The following is a 25,044-nucleotide window of genomic DNA, read 5'->3' on the forward strand; positions in this document are numbered from 1 at the left end:
AATCCCCAAGTATGATTTTGATATCATATCTGGGACAGGCTTCGAGGGTTGGTTCTACTGCCTCGTAGAAGGTATCCTTCTCCGACTCTGCAGTCTCCTCTGTAGGGGCGCGAACGTTTATGAGGCTTATATTTCTAAACTTGCCTCGCAAGCGCAGAGTGCATAGCCGTTCGCTTATGTTTTAGCTCGTATTTTGGTTTAAATCGTTGCGCTTACGCGAATCCCTATGTTTGTGTAGTGATTTTCAAATCCGGTGCCCGCCCACGCACTAGTACAGAACGTGAATTTTGGATAATGACATGTGAGGGATCGTAGCGCTCAAAGGACCACCCCACATGCCCAAGCTTGGTTGACACAGAGGCGTGCAAGCACCTGTCGACCAAGCGCCCCGATGGAGCTTCAGTACTTGCGGGCGGACCTTCACGGTCAATTTCACCAACTTTTTAGGTTTTTGCGATAGTTCTTCCCTCTAGGTCATCTTCGGGCACTTTAAAAGAGCTTTGGATCAATTTCCATCAAAAGTTACTGATTTTGCGTTATTTGACCTTTAAAAGTATTGCTTTTTTTACACATTACGAATTTATGTTTGACAAGAGTAGTACTTGTACGAACAATTTTTACTAAATATTTTTTTATTCGATTTTTGTGGTTGTTCCGAAAAAAAATTCCACTCTGGAGGGGCAGAAGCACACATCGGCGCTATATAGCTTTTGTTTTCTATGTTACCCTCTACTTCCAACCCAAATTTCATGTGAATCGGTCCTGACTGAAAGAATTAGAAAGCTGAAAGCTTTAATGACTGAACTTTAAAACAAACTCAACAAAAGTCAGTTCACTTTAACAAGAGCTTTTTACCATATATATCGCAGATATCTCTATGAAAATCTAATTTATTAGCATGCACAAACCAACTCCTTGCCACTTCCAAATTCGATCTCCTCGAGTCAGCTGAATCCTGGTTCACTTCCTCAGCTACCCAATGTGCTACTAATTTGGTGGCGCAGACTTTGAACTCAAAATTCTTTGTCAGCTTGGGACAGCATCAAGAGTTGCCTCAATTTTTTTCATAATTTCTGTCATTACGACAATAACATCCTCACAGAATCAATTTGCATTCGCGTGCACGTCGTCTTAGCTTGAAAGAAGCGTTAGGAGCGTTAATAACATGCAGCATAAACAGTCCAACAACAAACAAAAAGGTTAATGATCGTTTTCTGAATATTAGAAAAATTCTATATTAAAATTTGGAAATATTTAAATGAACTTTAGAGTTTTGAGCGAAGTTAAAAAGTGAAGGATTGGAGTAAGGGAATTGAGGAGGAGTATATTGGAGATGCTCAGGGCTGCCAAAACATGAAAAAAAAAGCGCGACATGCCCCAATCCACTTTTCTTTCTCTCTTCTTTTAGTAGGAAATTATGCAAGAAGTTTCTAGAATCGCCTGCAATTTCAGACGACCATTCGACTGTAATTCCATATTTCTCTCAATATGAAATATATACATACACACTCTCGAAATTGGATGTTGTACTGAAGATAACAATTTACAAAAATGGCTTTAATTTGTTGATTTTTGGAGTCTATTATTAGCAACGTTACCTCTAGCACTATAAAAATTCTCCATATAATTTGTATTTTAATTAGGGAACCATTTATGAGAATCTTCTCAGTTTCTGATGAAGGTCAGTCAACTTTCGAAAAATTCAATTATCACATAAAAAAGGAAAGAATGTGCTAATTTTATAAACAGACGCGATAAAGTAATTGTGTTTTGATAAGGTCGAGAAGAATCTATGACCTTGAAACTTAAATTGGACGCAAAATTACGAAAAACATTATCTCAAGCAACCTTTGTAAACTTTTTTATATAATATGCCTCGAGAAATGATTGTTTTGAGGAAAACCGCACTCTAGTCCGCAATAACAGCAGTGCACCCTAGCAGAGAAGATTATTAATTTTATTTGAGGTTGAAATAGTCATCTTGATCATACTGATGGCTATATAATTATTTCTTCTTCGTTTTCTTTAGTCCTCGTCCCGTTCACAAGCGGTGTCGGCTCGTCATAATCGGTTTCGCCATTTGGATCTGGATACAATCCCGAAGCTTTCAAATCCCCATCCAGCATATCAAACCACAGTTGTTTCACCGACCTTTTGGTCGCTTAACAACGTTCTCGTTAGTCCGAATTATGTGACCATACCATCGAAGACACCTCTCTCTCAATTTTCACACGATCGGTGCCACCCCATATCTTCCCTCCCCCCCGGATATCTTCATTTCGGTCATGATCAAAATGTGTCACGCCACTAGTCCAACGCAACATTTTCGTCTCCATTATCGCAAGACGCCGTTCATTGTCTTTTATAGTCGGGCAACATTCAGAACCATAGAGAGCAACAGGATGGACGACATTTCGTCAAATTTTAGTTTTGAGACGTTCGTTGATACACAAAGAACACCAGTTGTGGAACGCCACTTCATCCAGGTTGCGCTAGTGCCTGAAGAAAATTCATAACGCAGTTCTCCATTAGCTGATATCATTGATCCGATATACAATATTTAAATCGTTCAGTTCTAGACAGGTCATCGCCGCTGACAGTGCCTGTTTCATGGGGATCGGCCGCCAAATTTCTGTTTTATTTAGTTTCAATCTGAGACCGTGTTCCATGAGGCGATCACTCCATTTTTGGATAAGTTGCTCGAGCTCATTTTTGCCATTAGACGCTAGGAAAACCTAACCTGCATAAAGCAGTGTATAGGGCGCTGGAAGGCGGATGTCCCGTGTGACAGTGTCCATAACAAGAACAAAGAGGAGTAGGGTAGGTTGGTAGGTATCAGTGGCCGCTCCGAGGAGCCCAATTAGCGCTTTGGTGCGCCGTTTTGATGCCACAAACTCCTAAGACCGTGACTGTTGTTATAGGAACAGGGAAGCAGAGTCCAGCTGGCTCGGATCTTCAGAGCCAGCCCGTAGAATTCACGAAGGAAAGCAGCTCTCCGACTCTGCAGCTAGAAATCCTACTGAGGTCCCCAAAGAATGGTTTACCCAGTGTCCGCAGCCTGACTCGAGCCAGAGCTGGGCAATCACAGAGAAAGTGCATGAGGGTTTCCCTTCCTTCTCCGCAGCTTCGGCAATGCGAGTTGTAGGGTAAGCCGAGCCTAGCGGCATGGTCCCCTACGGGCCAGTGCCCCGTGCAGACCGCCGTAATCTTGAATGCATTTGCACGCGTCTGGCACAGGAGCTCTCGTGATCGGGCTATGTTATAAGCGGGCCAAATTCTCCTTGATTTGGCACAGCTTGTAAGCCTTCGCCATCTCAGGCCCGCGGCTGCTAGGTAGTGCGAGTAGACTCGACAGCCACCAGCGGAACATCGACTGTATTCCCCGAGGGACTGCCAAGACCAGAGCCTTGCCTGGCCAATCCGTCAGCCCGCTCATAGAGGGAAATGTTCCTATGCCCGAGAACCCAGAGGAGAGTGATCTTGAGCGTGCCGCCCAGATGGTTGAGCGTGTCTCTGCACTGCCCCACCAACCGGGAAGATGTCGTCGTTGAGTACAAGGCCTTGATGGCCGTTTGGCTGTCGGTCAGAATGGCTATGTTACGCTTGGGGCTCGAATCACACTCCAGCCATCGACAGATTTCCAATATCGCCAGTACTTCCGCCTGGAATACACTGGCGAAACCTGGGAGACCATACGACTTGGATAACACCGTGTGTATTCTCGAGGTATTTCATCTAGAATGTTGCTGTGGCTTTAGGACTTCGCTGCTCAGCATCCGGACTCACGTAGTCTGACGGCACTGCACGGTGCAACATATCTGATGTGGAGGTCTAGGGGGAGGAGATGCAGGAGTACATTGAGAGCATCTGCCGGGCAGGACTGCAGAGCCCCCGTAGCACCTGCACACGCAGTTCTTTGAATCCTATTAAGCTCCGTTCTATTGTATTCCTTCTTCAAAGCCTGCCACCATACATAAGATCCGTACGTCAGGATCGAACGCACTACAGCGGTGTACATCTAGAGAACCATCCTCGGCCGGAGACCCCATTTCTTCGCAAAGGTTCTCTTACAGACATAGAAGGCTATACAGGCCTTCTTAACCCTCAGTTCTATGTTCAACCTCCAATTTAGCTTAGGATCCAGGATTACACCCAGATACTTCACATTAGAGGAAAGAACCAATCTTTGTTCATTCAGCCGTGGTAGATGGAATTCAGGTATCCTTGTCTTGGTGGTGAATAGCATCAGTTGCGTTTTGGTTGGGTTTATGCTGAGTCCGCATCTTGCGGCCCACAGGCACACCTTTCGCAACGCTCCTTCCATGATGTCGCTCATAATGGACAGAAACATCCCTGATACTAATATCACCAAATCGTCGGCATACGCCACCACCTTCACCCCGCTGCTGTCCAGTGTTCGTAAAATTTTGTCCATTACTATTAACCAGAGCACCGGTGAGATAGCACCACCCTGGGGCGTGCCTCTGTTCACAGCTCTGGTCAACTGGTTGCCTCCCAGATCGGACTGGATTATCCTGGTACTCAGCATGGATATAATCCAATGCGTGAGATACCCCTCCAATCCAATACCGGTCAAGGCTTCCTTGATGGCGTTGGTACTGACGTTGTTAAAAACTCCTTCTATATCCAAGAAGGCAGCAAGGGTATACTGCTTGTACTGCAGCGACCGCTCAACCGTGCCAATTACTTCGTGGAGGGCGGTTTCTGTGGATTTTCCTTTGAGGTAGGCATGCTGGGACTTAGAGAAAGGCGTTCTCTCCATAATCGTCCTTAAGTGAATGTCCAGGACGCGTTCTAGGGTCTTCAGCACGAAAGAGGTCAGGCTGATTGACCGAAAGTCCTTCGTGGACTCATGACCTCGCCTGCCCGCTTTCGGTATGAAAACCACCCGTGCGCGCCTCCAGGACTGCGGTACGTATTCTAAAGTAATGCAGCTCCGGTAAATCTCAACAAGCCACGGCTCAACCCTTTCCTTCTGCTTCTGTAGCATGACTGGCATTATGCCATCTAGGCCTGGAGATTTGTATGCGGAGAAGCTGTTTCTAGCCCAGCCGATCCTATCCCCGGTAATTACCGATTTGATAGTCTCGCACAGCTGGGGTTGCCGCAGGTTCTGACTCACAGTCCTCCTCGCTGGCGGGAAAGTGCGTTTGCACCAGCAGCTCCAGGGTTTCGCTTGAAGATTCCGTCCAGGAGCCTTCCGAATTTTTAAGGAAGGATGGACTCTTATGTTCCTTGGACAGTATCTTATTGAGCCTCGCGGATTCACTAGTGCTTTTAATGTTCTGACAATAGTCTAGCCAAGACCGCCTCTTGGCGGTCCTGATGGCCGACTTGTACTTCTTCAGGCAGTCCTTGTAAAGCTGCCAGTATTTTTGCCTGTAGCAGATGTTGAAGATTTCTCTGGTCAGCTTCCTGAGACTAGAGAGATCTTCGTTCCACCACGGTGGCCGGGTTTTTTTGCTGTGCTTAGCAGGGCACGAGACTTTGAAGGCGGTATCAAAAGCCTTCTCCAGAGCCCCGACCTTTGACTCCAGTTCGTCTGTCGTGCCAATCCTACCAATTTGCGCACCGGAGAGTTTGTTCTTAATTAAATAATAATAATCGTTGGCGCAACAATCCATATTGGATCAGGGCCTTGAAGTGTGTTAGAGCACTTCATTCAAGACCGTAACGGTACACTAGGAGGCAATATGGTCAGTATTGCGCTTGCCCGAGATGATTACCCTGATTTGACTCAGGTACTTATTCACAGCTGAGTCGACCGTATGACAGCCTAGTGCTCTAACCACTGAGCTATCCGGACACTCTTAATTACCTGACCAAACTTTCTCCAGTCGATCCTTCTGGGGTCTCTAAAGGGCTTGGAGACCTCTGCGGCGAGATCTAGACTGAAGAGTATCCAACTGTGGTCAGAGAAGGATCTCTGGTCAGACACTCTCCAGTCCTCCACCCTAAGAATCCCGTTGTCGGTTATTAGGGTGATATCAAGGACCTCCTCCCAACCGTCACAGTTCTCCGAGCAGGGGAAATGAAAGGTTGGTGTACTGCCCCTGTTACACACCGATAGATTTGAAGTAATAATAAAATCAAAGAATGACTCACCTCTTTCGTTGATTTCGGAGCTGCCCCAAAGCGTATGCCTTGCATTTGCGTCGCAGCCTATCATCAGGTTGGCTTTCTTTGGTGTTATGGTGTACGTCAGATGGTGTAGTTCTTCTGGCGGAGCTGATCGGTCGTGAGCCATGTACGCCGAGGAAATATACACGCTCTCTGCCCCCACCTGCTCCAGCTTGACCACAACTAGGTCACTGGAACTCAGGTCCGGGCACAGGAAAGCGTGCAGACTCTTCCTCGCAAGAATACATGCTCTAGGTTTAGCCTGATCAGCGTCTCCTGTGCTGTGAAATAAATTAAAATATTTGCTTTGGAGCCCTTTGATGGTACGGTCGCTTCCGACCCAGGGCTTCTGTATTAATGCGATGTCGATGTCTTCCTCTAAGAGGAAGACGAGCAGATTAGCCGAGGCGCACTTCGAGTGCTGCAGATTTATTTGCGTTACCCTCAGCATGATCTGCTTGCGTGGGGGGTTTGTCAGCCCCCGTCGGACCGTCGATCATCATCTCCTCCAACAGCTCGTTGGCGGCGTCGATTGGGTCAAGGTCGTCGTCCGGTTTTCCAGAGCGGAACACTTTTACTTTGGCATTCCTGACTCCGAACCACACTTTATAATCAGCCTTTTTCAGGCCTCCAGGCACTCCTCGTTTATGCGGAGTAGTACGGGCTGGCTGTTTATCTGAGGTTCTTCCTCCTTTATAACAACCCAGTCGGGTTGGAAATGGACGAGCTTGTCCTTCTCCATGCGGATCTTCGGCAACCAGATGCGAGTGACCGGTCTCCTGGGAATCTCGTCGTAAGGGATAATCTTGAACTTAACGCCCTTCCAGGCGTCGCTGATCTTAGCGACACACGAGCCGAGAAAGTCCTTAGAGAACTGCTCCATGGAAGCTATTACGTGGAACCCACGGACAACCTAAGATGAATCAAAGTGGGGAGTGAGTCCCGGGTGTTTGCCTCCGGTCTCCACGAGATGTTCATAGACCATGCTCGACAGCTTAGCCTCAACACTGGTCCACACCTCCAGCGTTAGTTTGCCGCTAGCAGAATTGCCATCCGTCAGCGCCACACGTAAGTGACTCCTGGCCACATCGCTGAAGGGCTTCGCAGTACGTGGCCCGTCGGCTGACGGTTGCTGTACAATTTCCTCCGTATGTTGCTTGGCGTCTGCGCTTCGCTCCGGGAGGTCCCTGCGGTTGGTTTCAGCACAACGGTGCTACGGCTGGCACTGAGTGTACTGCTCTCGACGGCCACTGTCTCTTGATTGGAGGCCAGCAGCTCGTCCTCCGATGATGCGCCTGGCATCATCGCCTCCTCTTCTATCGTCGTTTTAGTTTTTTTGTTAATTGAGTCTATGTCTTGGTCCCACGAGTAGTCCGGGAAGAATGTCCACCCCGGCTGGCCCGGCCACCGGGGTAAGGGTCTTATTTGAAACTGAAAGTGCCCAAGGTATTCAGAGTTCGCATACTAAAGACCAAGCTCCCCATTGGCCACGCAGCCCTCGGCGTGTGCTGTTTCACCTTGGCTTGGGGTCCTATTACGACCTTCTCCGGTGCAGGGAGAACGATCCCCGGGCTGTTGCTTCAGTCCATCCCCCGCCAGATCTACTTGCCCCTAACACATGACCAGCAGACAAGCAGATCCTCTTCAGTTGGATGAGCCTACTCTCAGCCCGGCCCTACACACTGTTGGCCCGCCCGAAGACGGTTTCCAGCGGCCACCACGCGGAGGTCGTGTGAGGATTTGCCGAATTATGCAACTTTAACCTGAAGGATAATCAGACCAGGCCGCTACAAAGAGGAGTGGTGAGAGAGCGCTTTCTCGATGATCCCTCGATCCCTTAGATAATAGCTTGGTGGAAGAGTTCACTATGCCACCCGAGGACATCAGTGGAGTTCAAGAAGGAAAAAAAGCGGCTTCATGCCGAGTCTTAATCTCAGCGAGGATTTGCTATGATATTGACGAAGATCACCAAAGCCTTAGAGAGCAGATACCTATAGCGGAACACAGCGGTTTCAATAGGGTTCCTATGTCAGCATGAATTGATGTTATAGAAAAATATATGGAAGTTATCATGAGCAAAGGAAGAAGAACGGGGTCCTTCTAGTTTTGTTTAACGGCGAAAACCAAGGAACAATAAGGTTAGTGCAAAAATTATGGTTTCTTGAAGATAGTACCAACCCCTCTTTCGAACTCAGTCCAAGGAAGCTAAGAAAGGCGAAAAATTTCTACGATCACAAGTTATAAAATGAACATATGCAATCTTTTGAACTCCTTAGGAAAAGGACCTTAAACCATCTTAAAAATACATTCACATAGGTAGCTTTACCTCTGACTTTAGAAAGTGGAAATTGGCGTTCAGAGGTATTCCGGAAAGAAAATCAAGCTGCTCCTGCAAAAACAAGAACTAACAATCGAATCAAATATTTAAAGGGAGGTCCTTCAGGGGGAGAGAGTAGGTATTTCCTAGTCGGGAATTTTCCTGGCTGAGAACTAGGTGCTTGGCGAAATAGTGTCACTTGCTTTGTTGATTCCGAAAGATGAAATTTGGAATGTCCAATAGATGGTCGGATCCTTGTTAGGAAACATTTTGAAAATTGAGTCCTCAAACTTGGCATGTCACAGTCTGATTCTCGTGACAGATAAGATGACGAAATGGTTGTGGCAAAACTTTGCATTTGAGTTGTTATTGGCCATCAGATAAGAGCTAAAAAGTGACCATCACCACACTGACTGCCGGGATAACTAAAAATTGCCAACAGTTTGATGTAAATAGGTTTATCCAAACTATTCTTAAGACGCGAATAGGTCCAATCCGATGTATGAACGGCATACGTTGGTCTGATACAATTTGGTTCCTTCTAAATCTCGACGATGCACAAGGTTGGTTTCCACGGATGTGCCGACTAAAAAGCTGAAGTGGGAGTGAATAGGTTGTATATAGAGGAAGGGCTGGCTACGCTATGCAGTGGCATCCGCTATCCCCAGGTCGTCCAAGGCACACATGGCACAGAACAGTGGGGGAGGAGGGCAACTGTCTCGGAAAGTCGTGGAGGGAGTTGAAGCTTATTTCAGCGGAGTTGAGCGATAGCGCGTGACCAACTGACTTTACTTCATTTTTAACATATTTATTTTCTTAATTTATTGGTATACTCAAATTTGGCACAACTTTAACAGAACAAATATTTTTGTGTTGTTTTCAGAGCTACAAATGTCCGGCCAGCTCTGAGTCGCGATAAATTCGTCCCAAATTATTCAGAGCAAGTCGAAAAAATGTAAACCATGCATTAAAAAATATATCAAAAGTCAAACCACAGTTCAGACACTTATCATCCTTAAACACGAGGAATTATTGTCTTTCTGCACTTTGACATCTGATGGACAAGCTAGTGCAGCCGATTTGTGGCACTCATGCGGCTTGAAGCGAACACGCGTAAGTGACACATCAGGGCATGCCACCTTTTTGTTAATTGTTGTCACCATGTTTGGTTTTTTGTAGTTGAGAATGGTTCCAAGTGAAAACCTTTTGTTAGGCTGTGCTGTTCCTTTGGGGCGATTTTCTGGAGGTCTTCTATCTGGTACAATACTTGGTTTCTTTGGTTCTCCTTCAGGTCCTTCAGATGGTTTTTTGTTGCCAGCTGGTTGAGATGGTCGAATGGGAGGTGGCCGAACGGGAATTGGCCGATTTATATTTGGACGAATCGATGGACTCTCTTTATGCTTCTCTTCCATAGATTTCGTTGTACTCCGTCGGGTGCTGTCTTTTTGCTGAGATGGTCTTTCAGGTTTTGATTGATTTGACTCTACTGGTGGTTTTAACCCTGGCTTTTTATGTGGACGACTATCTGGTTTTGTAGATGGCTTGGGTCCTTGAGGTTTTGTATCTGATTTTCCCTGGTTGTCATCTTTTTTATCATCATCATCAGTCGAGTCTTTTTTGTCAGCACTAGTACCAGGTTTAACCACGTTTGCGCCAGAGATAGGCTTTTTTGGTTTGCTTGGGTCTACATTGATTGCGCTAGGGAGCTTATTGGTAGAACCTCCCTTTCCCTTTTCCGGCTTTTGAATTTTATGAGAGCTTGCGGGCTTATTTTGTGTAGTTTTGGATTCTGATTTTTTCTTCTCATCCCCATCAGATTTGTCCTTACTAGGTCTTAGTAGTGCACTTTCACTTTTTGGTTTATTGGGTTTAGTTGGCCTTTTGTGTTTGTCGCCAGCTGGAGCTTCATCTCCATTTCTGTTCAAAAATAAATCCAAATGTTAAGATTTGTTATCGGTGATTTACTATGAAGGAGTTGGAAAAGGAGGTTATATAATCAAAGTGGATAAAAGTCTCAATAACAAAGGCAGAAGCCAATATAATAAGCATTGGCGAAAATAATCCAACATACACTTTTTGTCAACTCGTTTTCCAAAATTTTCCGTTGCTCTTCCGACGTCTCAGGATTTTTTTAACCTATCTCGATGATTATTTACCTTGTCATGGTGATTGAGCTCAGTAGGGAAAAACCTCTATTGAACGAGAGATAAAACCATGCCGAGGGCTTTGTCACAGGAGTTAATATATGGTCATGAATGGAGAACTCTGGGTACCAGGCCAACCCCAGTTTCAACTAGTCTGCCGAGATTGACCTACTTTCCCAGGTAAAACAAATGGGCTGCATCGCATATGAAAAAAATTAAAAACAAGTAAGATCCAATTTCAATCGTACCGATTCAGCCCTGAGCGAGGGGCAACCTTGAGCTCCTCAATCCCAGCATATTCAATTAGGGTCCAATCCGATTGGGAGCCAGCCCTTAAAAAATGAACCGGAGCAAGCCGTTTCTTTCAGCACTTCTGACCCATGCAGTGGTCTTCGGGCAAACCCCCGTCGGGCAAATTGTCTTGGGGCAAGCTCCTTCCTGGCAAACCACAAACTCCGAATTTGTGCTAAGGTAGAGGGAAAAGAAACATCCGAGGCATCTGCGGCTAAGTGGAGAGTATCATCGATATCACACTCTCAGATCACATGGGGATTGATTTCGAAATGGGCATGGAATCATTTCCAACCACTCCATTTTGGAATCCGCGGAAGACAGACAGACCAGAATTGGCCGCCCCAGTTACGATTGTCGGGTGGAATCGTTGCCAGAGAGGTTTAGAAAGCTCTAAAAAAGAGAAATAGGTTAGCTAAGCGATCATTATTGAAATGTTTTTGGGAAGAAGACTAGCTCGCTTGAGGTGAATTTGAAACGGATCCTTATCTCTGTCTACAGAGCAGAAGGCACACAGAAAGGCATGAAGAAACGGCAACACCATTTGCTTGAAGTGCACTTTCTAACTTGTAGTGACCGCGGCTGCGCGACAGGAGCGGAATCTTATTCGGCTCTTTCTTAATTAATTTGCTTAAACAATGCATTTAATAGTGTGCAATTGCCTTAAGGTTCGCCGCAGATTGCACATCAATGAATGCATTCGAGCGAATTGATCTTGACAAGGGGCGAATGATTTGCCGCATCCGCAGGCGAATGCGCATGTTACCGCAACATTGCCTAGCGAGTGAGAAAGGCTATGTAGCGGGAATAGAAGCGGTGCACGAACAAAGAACGCGGAGAGTGTTGCTTAGTGAGGGAAACGGTGCACGGCAAATTAACCGAGGAGTTGGTTTTTTGGCGTTGGGAAGGAAGGAAGTGCTGGAGCGGAGTAGAAGGGAAGAGAAAAAAACAAAGGAAAAGGAGAAGAAAGAGTTTCTTTTGATTTGGGAGTTGGATTTTTGGCGGAATGATGAGTGGAGCTGGACGGAGAAATAAAGGGAGAGGAGTGAAAGTCTTCGAGAAGAAGGAAAAACGTCATTAATCCGAAGGTGAAGGAATGGCAATTGATTCGCCATGAAGATGCGAATGCAACTGGATAACTTTTCCCTCTGCAACAAAAATTAAAGAAGTAATAAGACATAACGGACTTAAGGAAGAAATCGGTGAAGCGTTTCGCTAATAGTGTGATCAGACGAACAATATAAATGCATTTATCTAAGAAATCTTTGAAAAAGTTGTACATATAATCGGATCTAAAAAGTGGGGCAGAAAAAGCTTTAACTAATGCTAATTTTAGCCAAAAAGAACTATTTAAAGACATTTTTTTTTGCATTTGAGAAGGGAAAGAACCTAAATTGGCATTTGTTTTTGAATTTACCTTGTAGTGGCGGAGGAGAGCAAATGAAAGTGTTCGAGTGATTTTAAACTAACATATTATCATTGAATTCTTGATATAATTTGTTTTTTTTAGAACTTGCTACACCAGCCGCCAACCGAGCTGGGAGTGACGACCTGGGTGAGTCCTTGTTCTTATTTTCTTTTTATTTATTTTTCTTTCTTTTTTATTATTATTATTTTTTCTTTTCTCTTTGAATTTTACCATTTGTTTAGTTTTATTTTTATTTGTTATGAAATTGCAACAATAATGAAGATTGAATAAAGTGATAGAGGTTTGAAGACTTCCCCCCCTCCCCCCCCCCCAACTGTTTTATAAGGGACATCCTCAAAGTAATAACTGGCCTGAGGATGTCGAGGTAGGGTGGGAACCTCAGAGGCCGTGCCTCATGCAAGATCTGAGGCAGAAGGGACGATCATTGACACAGTGAACCGTCGTGGATCTTCCCCTCCTTGATCGCGGCACTCGGGTCCGGAGACTTACGGCTCCACGCGGGCGGCCGAGCCGTTTATTTTTCTTTCCTCTTTTAATTTCCAACCTTAGTTCGCGTTCTGTTTGTCTTTCGATAGGCCGTCGCAAAATTCGTAGTAATGTCGAATTTAAAATCCGGTGCGGACCCACGCATCGGAATAGACACGTTGTTTCGAGTAATGAAGTGTGAGGGATCAAAGCGCTGAAAGGACCCCCCCACATTCCCGAGCCTGGCTAGCACAGAGGCGTGCAAGAACTTGTCGACCGAGCACTTTGATGGAGCTTCAATCTTTGTGGGCGGACCTTCACGGTTAATTTAGCCAATTTGTCTAGATTTTTGGGATAGCTCTGCCCTCTAGGTCGTTATCGGCCACTCAGGATGATCGACTTGATCCCCTATTTCCACTAGTTCATTACAAACTAGCATACAAAATCCCAGCCCAGTGTCGTCAGCCGGACATAGCTTTCAACCGAGGGGTTGAACTTTGGCAGTCCAACTTCCTTTCTACTAGAAACACCAGTAGTAGATTGGTTTATAAGGGATTCATACATCCCTAGGTTGCCACTGTATTGCAAAGATTGAGAAGGCGATATCTGAAAAGGAATACGCCTTAAGTACATTCATGGAGAACCAAGATGCCTTCAATTGGCACCTGAGAGAGACACTGATCCAGGATATCTAAGGTTCCCTTTCTTCTGTTATGGTTCCTGGTCATGGACACCTTGCCACGGCTCTTGGAGAACACAAAGGTTACAACAGTTGCTCGCAGATAATCCAACAGTTGGTGTCTCTGTAACGCACTCAAAGTGAATGCTGGAAAGACTCAACTAGGAATGTTATGTGGGGCAGCTATACCGTACCAGTCTTATTAGGGGTGGAAATCCACTCCAACGTCATAGTCAGGAACAATTCCAGAAAAGTGGTGCTGTAGGACTGTGATAGGTAAGACATCACAACGGATTCATTCGATGTAGGCATGCATTTTCTGATGTTTAGGCCTCCACCAGAATGCTGGTTAGCTCGACCGTCACGGCCTAATAAACTGCCTCTACCGAGTCATGATGCTTCCTCTTGAGTATCGATTTTACTATCGGGAATAGAAAAAAGTCTGGCGGGACTGAGCCCAAAAAATGGGGGTCCCCATTCACATGATGAAGAAAATCCTGGTAGCTTATTCGATGACCTTTTGTTTCTCTGACAACACCCTCGTACACTTTCCATACGGCGGTGTTCTGTCAGGATCTCAAAGACTTCAGTTTGAAGAATGCTCGAATCATCAGCAATGATTCTAATACTCATCCTACGATCACTGTTAAGTTCAGTATCACGGGGAAGGGCGTTCGGAATGGTCGGGTTCTTCCACTTTTTCTCTACTCTCTCGGGACAGCTTGTGTCCGTCAAGAACACCCGATATAGCCATGGCAGCATCACCGTAGATCTTTTTAATCAGGTCGTGAGTCTCTTTGCCCTTTTTACACAAAATTGTAAATCGCGTGTCGCTGCTCCAGTTCTCTACGATGAGGCGTTTCGACAAGGATTCACAATACAGACAACCTGCTCTTTTCAATGGCTGAAAGACGACTGCTGAGTTTTCCCCAACGTTCTAAATATCCCTCCTCCCTCCACCGATCCTGCACAGACCGCGTCTGATCCGCCCGTTCGATTGGGAGAAAACAGTCCTACTTTTAGAGCATACCCTATGAACGTTTGTTCCATTATCGGTTGCTCAGAGGAAATAGCAGATAGCCTTGAAATGAGCGAAGTAAGTAACATTTCAGGAAGACAAAATATTTTTTTTGGTAGGGCGTGGTCTAAGCGTAGTGAAGCAAGTTAGATAAAAGCGGATATACGTGGAAGGAGAAAAGGGGTAACTAAGGAAAACAACTTGATATGCAATCTCAGTTGATTGATGCTAAAATGAAAAGAGGGACGAAGACGGCTACGGTGTCTTACCAGGGCAGAGGCAACTTCTCAGACGCTGCCTCACCTCTACCCCGTGAGCAGCGTGACCGAAGTGGCTCGCAGGTGTTGTACGCTCCCATTCATAATTCGTAAAACACAATAAGGGTACGAACTATATTCAGCGTAAATCCGCCCATAGTTCGGACCAAAACTTAGACGATTTCTTTTTAGGAATTGAGGAGTCCTAAGTCCGCATCCATTTAATGCTGAACCAGACCAAATAGAGAGCAACTTGTGCTCTCACTCTTTATGATCCACGGACTCCTCTTTTTGGGTTAACACTCAAAGTTAAAAAATGGAAAGAGGGACGAAGACGGCTACGGTTTCTTGCCATGACCGGTCTCGCGATTACAGATCAGGCGAAATCTATCACGATGAGCTGACCCGGCTTGTGAACGGGACGAAGGCTGGAGAAAAAGAAGAAGATATATGAGAGCAAAGCAACGCTCCAGCAGGTTGTATAGGAGAAACTCGAGTGCATCGTCTACGTCTATCTTCTTGGTATTGTTGTGGTGCAGGATAGAACAACTGTTTATGAAAGAAGATAGTACGGCGAAAGTACAGACAATAAACAATAAACGGTGGGGAGACCTCTACAGCAACATAGTCACAGGGAAAATAAAACGGGGAAAATAGTTCCTGTGCGAAAACGAAAATGGTGTATTCTTCTACATGATATGATGCTTGTAAGCCAATCCAAACGTATGGTCAACACACATTGCGAAGTCATGCACTAACCCAAATGACAGGTCAAAGCAATGCAGGAGATGCGGAGTGGAAGGCCATATCAGCAGGGACTGCGGAGCTGACCCAAATTGTCTACTGTGCAAAGGAAAGGAGGGTGTGGACCATCGGCACATTGCGGGCAGCAGTAGGTGCCCGGAATACAGGAGAGCCCTTAGCACAAATCGCAGATGAGGTTAATACAAATCAACCTCAACCACTGCGAGGCGGCGCAGGATCTACTCGCGCAAACCATCCGCGAGAAAAACATCGATGTGGCCATACTAAGTGAACCATACCGAAACCACGGTGGTAGCGTTTGGGTCAAAGACCAAACGGGCCAAGCAGCGCTATGGACTTGTGGAGAACAAGCCTTCCAGGAAATAATGGAGCACCCGGAGGGGGACTTCATCAGAGCGAAGGTGAAGGGCATCCACATCTACAGCTGCTAAGCTCCACCCAGTGCTACACTCGTCGAGTATGAGCGGATGCTTGCTGCTCTTGTTTTGGATGCAAGAGGACGTTGGCCGATCATAATAGGAGGCGATTTCAATGCGCGGGCTCTTGAATGGGGCAGCCGGATAACTAATGTCAGGGGACGTGTTCTCCTCGAAGCATTCACGGAGCTGGACGTGGTACTGGCGAATGTTGGGTCTTCGTACACTTTCCGGGAAAGGGGCCTGGAGTCTATAGTGGACCTGACATGCGTGAGTGCGACTTTAGCCAGTAGAATCGCTTGGCATGTCAGTGAGGACTATACTCACAGCGACCACCAGGCAATCTGCATAGAGATCAAGGGCGGCTCGAGCTCGAAAAAGAGTTTTCGCAGAATGCCGGGTGGTATGCTTGACTGGACAGTGAAAACTTTCGAGGGGGACACGTTTTCCGCGGTGCTCAAATCCGACATATCGCTGAATGGTACGGCTGGAGAGAAAGCCACCCAGATCACTCGATGGGTGACGGAAGCATGCGATGCTACTATGCCCAGAAGGCGATTGCTCCCCAGTATGCAACCCAACTACTGGTGGAACAACGAAATCGCAAGTTTGCGAGCCTCATGTTTTCGGGCAAGGAGGTTTTGCCAGAGGCTCAGGGGAAAACCCGGTGGCGACGGTCGAGAGGAGACACACAAGCAATTGCGTGGCTGCCTAAAGGAAGCCATTCGGTGGAGCAAAAAGAACTGCTTCAAACAACTGTGCGACCATGCCGACATAAACCCTTGGGGCGAGGCTTACAGAGTGGTGATGAAAAGGCTGCGGAAATCACCCCAGGTGACCTGTCCGCGCCTCCTGAAACAGATTGTTACCACTCTGTTCCCTCACCACGAAAATAGGGGAAGGCAAAGGTTTGTCCAGCAAAATGACGGCATAATACCGCCTGTAACTGTGGAGGAGCTGCGGGAAATATGTGGTAGGTTCGGTGACAACAAGGCCCCAGGTTTGGATGGCATCCCCAACCGAGCTTTGAAACTGGCAGTGAAGACTAGGCCCGATCTTTTCGCCAACACCTTCGAGGCGTGCCTAAAAGAAGGAATATTCCCTGCCCAGTGGAAAAAGCAAAAGTGGGTGTTTCTTCCGAAGTCTGGCAAACCACCTGGAAACCCAGCGTCTTATCGTCCTATCTGCCTGTTGGATACAATGGGGAAGATGATGGAGAGAGTCATCTACAACAGACTCCTGCCCATCGTCGAAGCTAGCAATGGTTTGTCGGAACGCCAGTTTTGTTTCCGACGCGCCCACTCTACGGTGGACGCAATTGGCATGGTGGTAAACCTGGCAAAAGGTGCACTGATTTCTGGCGGCTGCTGTACCGTGGTGGCGTTGGATGTGAAAAACGCATTCAACTCGGCCAACTGGAATAGAATTAAAGGGGCGTTGGCTGACATAGGTGTCCCCGGATACTTAGCGAATTTGGTGGAAAACTACCTCTCAGAGAGGACTCTCTGGTACGGGACGGATGAGGGCCCCAAAGAGTACATTGTCACAGCCGTGGTACCACAGGGATCGGTACTTGGTCCCCTGTTGTGGAATATCATGTATAATGGGGTGCTTGCTCTTCCCGTCCCAGAGGGGACTACGATTGTCGGCTTTGCTGATGACCTAGCTGTGGTTGTTGCAGCAAAACGCCCAGAAGATGTGGAGGTTCACGCAACGGAAACAGTGAGAGCGGTAAAGTCCTGACTAGAAAAGGCCGGGCTGACCTTGGCGGACGCGAAAACGGAAGCGGTCTTAATAACGAAACGTAGGAAAAATAACACTGTAAAAGTGGAGGTCGGTGGACATACGGTCGTATCAAAACCGGCTATCAAATACCTGGGGGTAATAATTGACACTAAATTGAGTTTTAGGGAACACCTAGAGTATGCATGCCAAAAGGCAGCCAGTGCCACCACGGCACTTGCAAAAATGTTGCCAAATATTGGTGGGCCGAAACATTGCCGGAGGTTGGTGCTAGCCGGAGTGGTGCGCTCCATCCTGCTCTACTCGTCGCCTGTGTGGGCAGAGGTGCTTGCAAACTCTCAGAGGCGGAAGCAGGTGAACTCGGTTTACCGGCGGATGGCTTTGAGGGTTTGCAGTGCTTTTAGAACCACATCAGATGAGGCAGTATTGGTGGTGACAGGCATGATCCCGGTTGACATTCTGGCCAAAGAAATGAGTGTCCTGTACAATGCAAGACATATGGAGGGGCATGCACAGCGTAGAAATGCGGCAAGGTCAGATTCGCTTGATCTCTGGCAACGCAGATGGGACGAGTCTACGAAAGGTCGGTGGACGCACAGGCTCATTCCCAACATTAGGGTGTGGCTTGAGCGAAAACATATGAGACCAACTACCACATTTCCTAGTTCCTCACGGGGCACGGTGGTTTCTACAGGCAGTATCTGAACCGCTTTGGGTTGGATGATTCTTCGAATTGTCCCAGATGCGATGGTATACCGGAGGATCCAGAGCATGTGATGTTTCGCTGCCCACGATTTGCGATGGAGAGAAGGAGCTTAAACCAGGTGCTGGGCAGGAGCGGGACCCCGGAGAGCTTGGTTACTGAGATGCTGGAGTCCGAGGAGAAATGGCTTGCGGTTGTCTCCGCAATCATCCAAATGCAGGAGGAGTTGCTGAAAGAACAAAGAAGGAGGAAAGCTGCAAATAGGAGAAGGATGAGTGCCTAAGAGCAAACCTACCCCGCGAAGTAATACCTCAATGGTGGTCCCGCGGGGCTGGGGCTGGAGAGACCGGGGATGGTTTTTAGTGGGTGTGAATCCCACACGCGCCCGCTGTAGTTCCGCCGTTCGGATGGCGGAACTGCGGCGGACGTGTCTTTCTAAGATTTTCCCCCTCCGTGTACGCACAAAAAAAAAAAAACGTATGGTCAACATTTTGTTGGCATATTTGATATAGAAATTAGGAGCATACGTAACAGATCGTGGCATAGACCAATATGGACCCGTTGTAAGAAAACTGTATACAGGAGGACCAAATCCAGCGGCAAAGAGGCAGGAATATTATTATATATTATTTGGGGTAGGGACGAGGTAGCTAATGAGCCCGTGACCGTGGTTAATGTATTGGGGTGTCGGAGGGTCGATGGCGCCTAGATAGTTTTCTTATATGTGTTTCCCTATCCCATGTGACAAGCCATAAACAGCTGTGCAATGCCAGCTGTGCAATGCCACATGCCCCCCCCCCCCTCCCCCCCCCCCCATTAGCTCGCCACCACATGGGCGCACCAATGTACTACATGACATAAACGGCACCAACAGCAGACCCTTATGCATGAGATTTTTCACCGACAATTACCGCCGCCGGTCGAAGATGCGCAATGATTTTTCTCTACCTTCAAATTTGGCCATTTGGCCATCCGCTGTGTACAATATAACCTAACAAGATATTTTGCATGAAGCTTCAATCAACAGCAATATTTTGTCTATATATACTTTCCTTTATGTGCCTCCTATTGTACCGTATAAAGTCAAAGAAAATAACAAGGGACTGTAAATATAGGTTTAATCGTCTTACACGTTGGGGCATACATATAAAGAAACTATATATAAACAAAATGAATGATAAATAGAAACGAATTAATCCGTTTAAATAAAACATTCCAAAAAAAATATTTACTTTTTACTTGAATCCATAGTAGCTTGTGGAGACCAACATTGTGGGAGTTTTGAGATGCCTCCGCAGGGATGTCCTTTGCGGGATATAAATTCCTTTGGATTATATTTCCAAACACTCTTTGCTACAGGACCCACTTTAATGTCTTCCGCATTACATTGCGTCTCAGCATAGGCAGTTGATGGTCTCATCCGTATTGGTTGCCTGTTTATGGCCGCAGGTGGGGAAAACTCCATTTCAATTTCGCTTTCACTTTTGATGGTCTCGGAGAAGTAGAGTGTGTCCTTAAGTTGGGGGGCGCACATCTCCTGGCAGAGACTATCAAATGCATCTTCAAGATTCTCGCGATCTGATTCTTCCCGACATTCACATTGGTAAATAGGCCTTCCGCAGGTACAAGACTTGAATCCCAAGCGTTTTAGGCGCGACTTTATTTCACGCTTGACGATCTCCATAGGGTCCTTTTCGATAACGAATTCAATGGGTATTGACCGCTTGTCTGTAGGATCATAGGACTTTGTGGAGTCATACACTGGCTGCAGAGTTATGTGGAATTGTCCATCTTTCTTTGTTACACGTAAAGTTGGTAAATTGAAGTCCTTTATTCGACGGGGTATATTCTCGTCCATATCTGGTGGTTGAGGCTTTTCTTCGAAAACTTCAATTGGGTGGATTCGATCTTCGAGAAAGTATTTCATGATCCTATGAGTTTCACGGCGGACAGCACCAGGACGCCAGCCTCGTCGATGTCCATCGATACTCGCACTCCATAGCCAACCCATATGGCGAGGGATTTTCTTGGCAGCTCCAACACAATATTTATGTCCAAGCACAACACCAGGATATTCATCGTTGCTGAAGTACCGGACTTTTCTTTTCATTCGGCTGTAAGGGAGAATAGGACGATCGATAATTTTAGGAAGTCAATGTTTATTAGGTATATATATTTATAGGAATCCTAAATATATCCTTCACCTGTGTGGTGTGACCAAATCTCCCATTAGCTGCGCCCCTTCGTGCGGATAAGGGATTGCTCGCTGGATGCATTATGGGATCGGCATGCTACGTAGGTGGGAGCAAACGCCCACCCGTGGATAAAAATTGGCTATGGGAAGGAAGGTTGCGGTTCAAATCTTACTGGTGGCTACTTTGGAATCTTATACTTCAAGAGATAGTAGCGGAGTGGAAATGAGATCCACCCCGGATCATTTTCGCAAGAGCTGAATGCTTGGGAGGTTACTACTGACGACAACGTCACTCATAGGCAGTCGAGATTCATCGCGGGACTCGGAAAGGAATACGCATCGTTCCCTGGTCGACTTAAACGCTACTGTTGAAAAAGGCGAGCCTAAAAGGCAGCAAAATGCAAAAGGGTTTCTTCCACAGGGAGAATGCCTAAATGATTCTGTGAGTTCACCAAAATATCAGGCCTCTGATACGGGCTATTAAGTTGTCCTATATAAAGGCAGGGGAGGAGAAAAACGCTCAAGCGTCATGTGGTAAAGTGATGTCAGAGACGCAGATGACACCTCCTCAATATAGGGTAGGTGACAAAGCAGGCAAATGGAGTAGGGACAGAATAAGTGAACTTCTTAGTACCCAGCAAGCGGCTAAAAAGGAAAAACTTCTTCCGCCAAAGAAAGCTGGCCCAGTGAAAATTCCGGGTAGTTCTTTGATTACGGCCCCAACGTTGACCAAAGGGGAAGGAAGAATCTACCGCCCGTAAATCCGAGCAACGGACAAAGTTGGGCCGAAGAAAGCGGCAGAAGGAAAAAAACGGGGTTTATCCGGATATAATCATTACTTCCAAGAAAGAAGATATATCTCACGACGATATCCTTGGGAAATTCAAAGCGGATTCGAAATTGACAGACCTGGGTGGTAATGTGAGTTGCATCAGGTATTCGCAGAAGGGGAACCTGGTGTTGGAGCTAAACAAATCCAGCGAAAGAAAACAGCGGATAGTTTTCGCGGCCAGGTGGAAAAGTTGGGAGAGAGATGGGAATCGAGTACAAAGACCTGGACGAGGTTACGTCACGGCAGGATATCTGTGTTGCGCTAAGTGAACAATTTTACTAGAGAATGCGCTAAAGAGGATGAGGCTGAGGCGTATGGAGCTACATAGACCGCTATCTTTGGCTTGCGGTGGAATCAGGAGTTTAACTGATTACCCCATGCAAAGTAAGAATAGGTTGTGGCGTGTGTCGACTAAATAAGCTTTGTTTCGGTCACTTTGCAGTAATATGTAATAGTGAGCACGATAGGTCGAAAAGGTACAGAAGGTGTGAAGAAGAAGAACATCTTATCAAAGATTGAACTGGAGATTTACTGTGCATGTTGTGCAAAGGGAAAGGAGGAGTGGACGATCGGCACGTTCCAGGTGGTGGAAGGTGTCCGGTATATAGTAGGGAGCAGAATCTTGGGGCTAAATGAGGTTGATACAAAACAAGCTCAACAGTTGCGAGGGTGCTCAAGATTTGCTCTTGGAAACCATTCGAGAGTCGAATGTGGATGTGGCGGTAATGTGGGAACCTTACCGAAAATACGGTAAAATACTCATCTGAAAACGCAGCGATATGAGCATGCACCATTCAACAACAAGCCATTCAAAAAACACTGGCATTCTTCCTAGGCGGTTTTGTAAGGGCAAAGTCAACGGTTTGAAACATTAGCGCAATATGAAGAGATGCTAGACGACTTGGTGTCGGACGCTAGAGACCACAGTTCGAAAATTATTCCGGACGATTTCAACGCGTGAGCTTAGGACTGGAAAAATTGAGTGACGAACACCGGTGGCCAAATCCTGTTCGAAACTTTCGCGGAGCTGAACATCGTATTAGCCAACATTGAATGCGTGCCCACCTTCCGAGGCTCAATCGTCGATCTGGGGCACCTCAGTTCCTCGTGAGGGAGTAAAGACTACACAACCACCAGACCATCTTTCTCGACATCAGAAACGGAGGAGGCGACAGTGAAATGCGCAATAGAAGTGGAAGAACCAGGATAGCTGACTGGTCCACTGGAGCTTTCCAGATAGATAGATAGAGATATTCCTGATGGCTTTAGAAGAAGGTTACAATCCGAACCAGACCACAGACCATCTTTCTCGACATTAGAAATTGAGGAGCTGACAGTCGAATACCCAACAGAGGTCGAAGAACCAGGATAACTGGTTGGTCCACTAGAGCTTTCGAGGAAAAGACATTGCGGCTTTAGAAGGAGGTTGCGACCCGAGTGGAACTGCCCTGGAAAGAGTGATTCGGCTGGGTGAAGGGGTAATTGAGGCATGCGTTCCACCAGTATGAAACTAAACTACTGGTGGAATGAAGAAATCTCGCTGTTGATATCATCGTGTCTGCGAGTGAGGAGGTTTACCAAAGAATAAGAGGAAAGCCAGAACATTGGCAGTGGGAGGAAAAATATCGTGATCATCGAAATAGCCTTAAGAAGGCCATACGGTAAAGTAAGCGGAATTACTACAAGCAGTTGTGGATTGTGGCAAATAAGAATCCGTGGGACCCTGCTTACATGGTTGTATTGAAAAAGATTCATTGGCAAAAATCACCCCAAGTGACGTGTCCATGGCTCACGCTCAGAATAATTGGAATTCTTTTCCCACAACAGGACGAAAGTGGACCTCAACCGACGGTTCAATAATAGCCGTTGACCGAGAAGCAACTAAGATAGATCTGTGGACGAATTGGGGTTAATAAGAGTCCGATATTGAACGGGGTTCCGAACAAAGTCCTGAAAGTTGGGTGTTAAAATCAGGCCCGCATAGTTCATAAGTACATTTGAATCGGGCATGGTGGAAGGAGTGTCTCCCGCCCAGTGGAAGAGCCAGAGGTTGGTTCTGCTAGCGAAGCTCTAAAAACCACCTGAAGCTTCATATCGCCCTGTCTGTCTTTTAGACACTATGGAGAAGATGTTGGAGAGGGTGATATACAATAGGCTGCTTCCGTTTGTCGAGCTAGCGGGTAGTCTATCGGAGGTACAATGGCTAAACTGGGTGTCCTTGGTTACATAGCCATGATAATGGAGAGTTACCCCTCGGAGAGGCTTTGTTATGAGAAGGACAGAATATGTTGTAATAGCAGGTGTTCCTCAAGACTCGAATTAGCGCCCCTGTTTGGAACATAATGTATGACGGAGTGTTTGGCCCTCGCATTCCAAAGGAGGCAACGTTGATTGGTTTTGCAGATGACCTGGCGGTGGCAGTAGTTGCGATATATCGTGAGGACGTGGTATTGTATCGAAGTGAATCCATTCATGCCATCAAATTATGGTCACTAATGGTGAAACTGGACCTGGCGGACTATAGGACGGAGGCGGTCCTTATTATCAACCGCAGGGAAAACAGTATTGTCATCCGAGTTGGTAATAGAATCAAGAAGTCAAAATCGATTATTAGATTCCTGGGAGTAATGATCGATGTCAAGTTGAGCTTCAAGGGGCATCTGGATTATGCGCAAAAAAAGGCAGGAAAGGCTAGTTTAGCACTAGCAAAAAGGTTGTCTATTATCGGAAGGTTAAAATCTAGTCGCCGGCTCCTTATAGCAGGGGTTGTGAGATCTCTTCTGCAATACGCGGCTCCTGTCTGGGCACAAATTCGACTGATGCGACTGTGGTCTTCTGAAAAGCCACTAGCAAGGAGCTGTACAGGAGATGGCAGCAACGGTGGGATAACTCCGAGAGAGATGGGTCGAGCGAAAGAACGGAGAATTGAACCTAACACAGTGGATACAGGATATATCGCTTCGAATTGGACGAGTCCTTAGGCTGTCCCGAATGTGCTGCTCCATGCGAGGATCCGGAGCATGTTATGTTCCATTGCCCGAGGTTGGCGATTGAAAGAGGGAGGAGGTTAAACATCGCCATCAATCCCCCATCACAATCTCTTGGAGGAAATGGTGAGATCGGAAGCATATTGGAGCGTGATGAACACAGCAATGTCTACGATACACGAAAAGTTACAGGAACTGGATCGACCCCGAAAGGCGCGTCGAATGCGTGACTGAATCGTGCTGGTGTAAACCAGAGCTTTCCTTGTGAATTAATAGCGCTTTCAACGCGTGGGCCTTGGACTGGGGAAACCGAATGACGAACACCAGGGGCCAATTTCTGCTTGAAATCTTCGCGGAGCTGGCCAAAGTTGGAGGCGTCACGATCGTCGATCTGATTTACCTCAGTATCTCGTTGGCAAGGGGGATGGTCTGGCGAGTGAGTGAACACTGCACCCACAGTGACTACCAGGCCAAATTTCCCGGCATGAGAAAAGGAGGACGTGACAGTTGAATGCGCAACAGAAACGAAAACACCAGGATAGTATGAAGTTTTCGTAGTAGAGACATTCCTGGCTGCTTTAGAAAGAGGTTATGACCCGAACGGAACTGCGCTGGAATAAGTAAGTCAGCCATATCAAAGGCTAACTAAGGTATGCGACTCTA

General features: G+C 46.6%; 1 protein-coding gene across 1 annotated transcript in view; it reads right to left on the minus strand.

Annotated features, from left to right (window-relative positions):
- Window positions 1-9,456: 9,456 nt before the first annotated feature.
- The window catches only part of LOC119656915, a 29,262-nt gene continuing 13,674 nt past the window's right edge, over window positions 9,457-25,044 (minus strand). Inside the window, exons 7-8 of the mRNA XM_038063607.1 lie at window positions 19,601-20,482; window positions 9,457-10,375 (exon numbers count right to left, since the gene is read on the minus strand). Coding sequence (XP_037919535.1) covers window positions 9,457-10,375; window positions 19,601-20,482 — 1,801 coding nt within the window. The remainder of the gene's footprint in view (window positions 10,376-19,600; window positions 20,483-25,044) is intronic.

The sequence above is a fragment of the Hermetia illucens genome, chromosome 5 (genome assembly GCF_905115235.1).
Source record: "Hermetia illucens chromosome 5, iHerIll2.2.curated.20191125, whole genome shotgun sequence".
In the NCBI taxonomy this organism is placed as follows: Eukaryota; Metazoa; Arthropoda; class Insecta; order Diptera; family Stratiomyidae; genus Hermetia; species Hermetia illucens.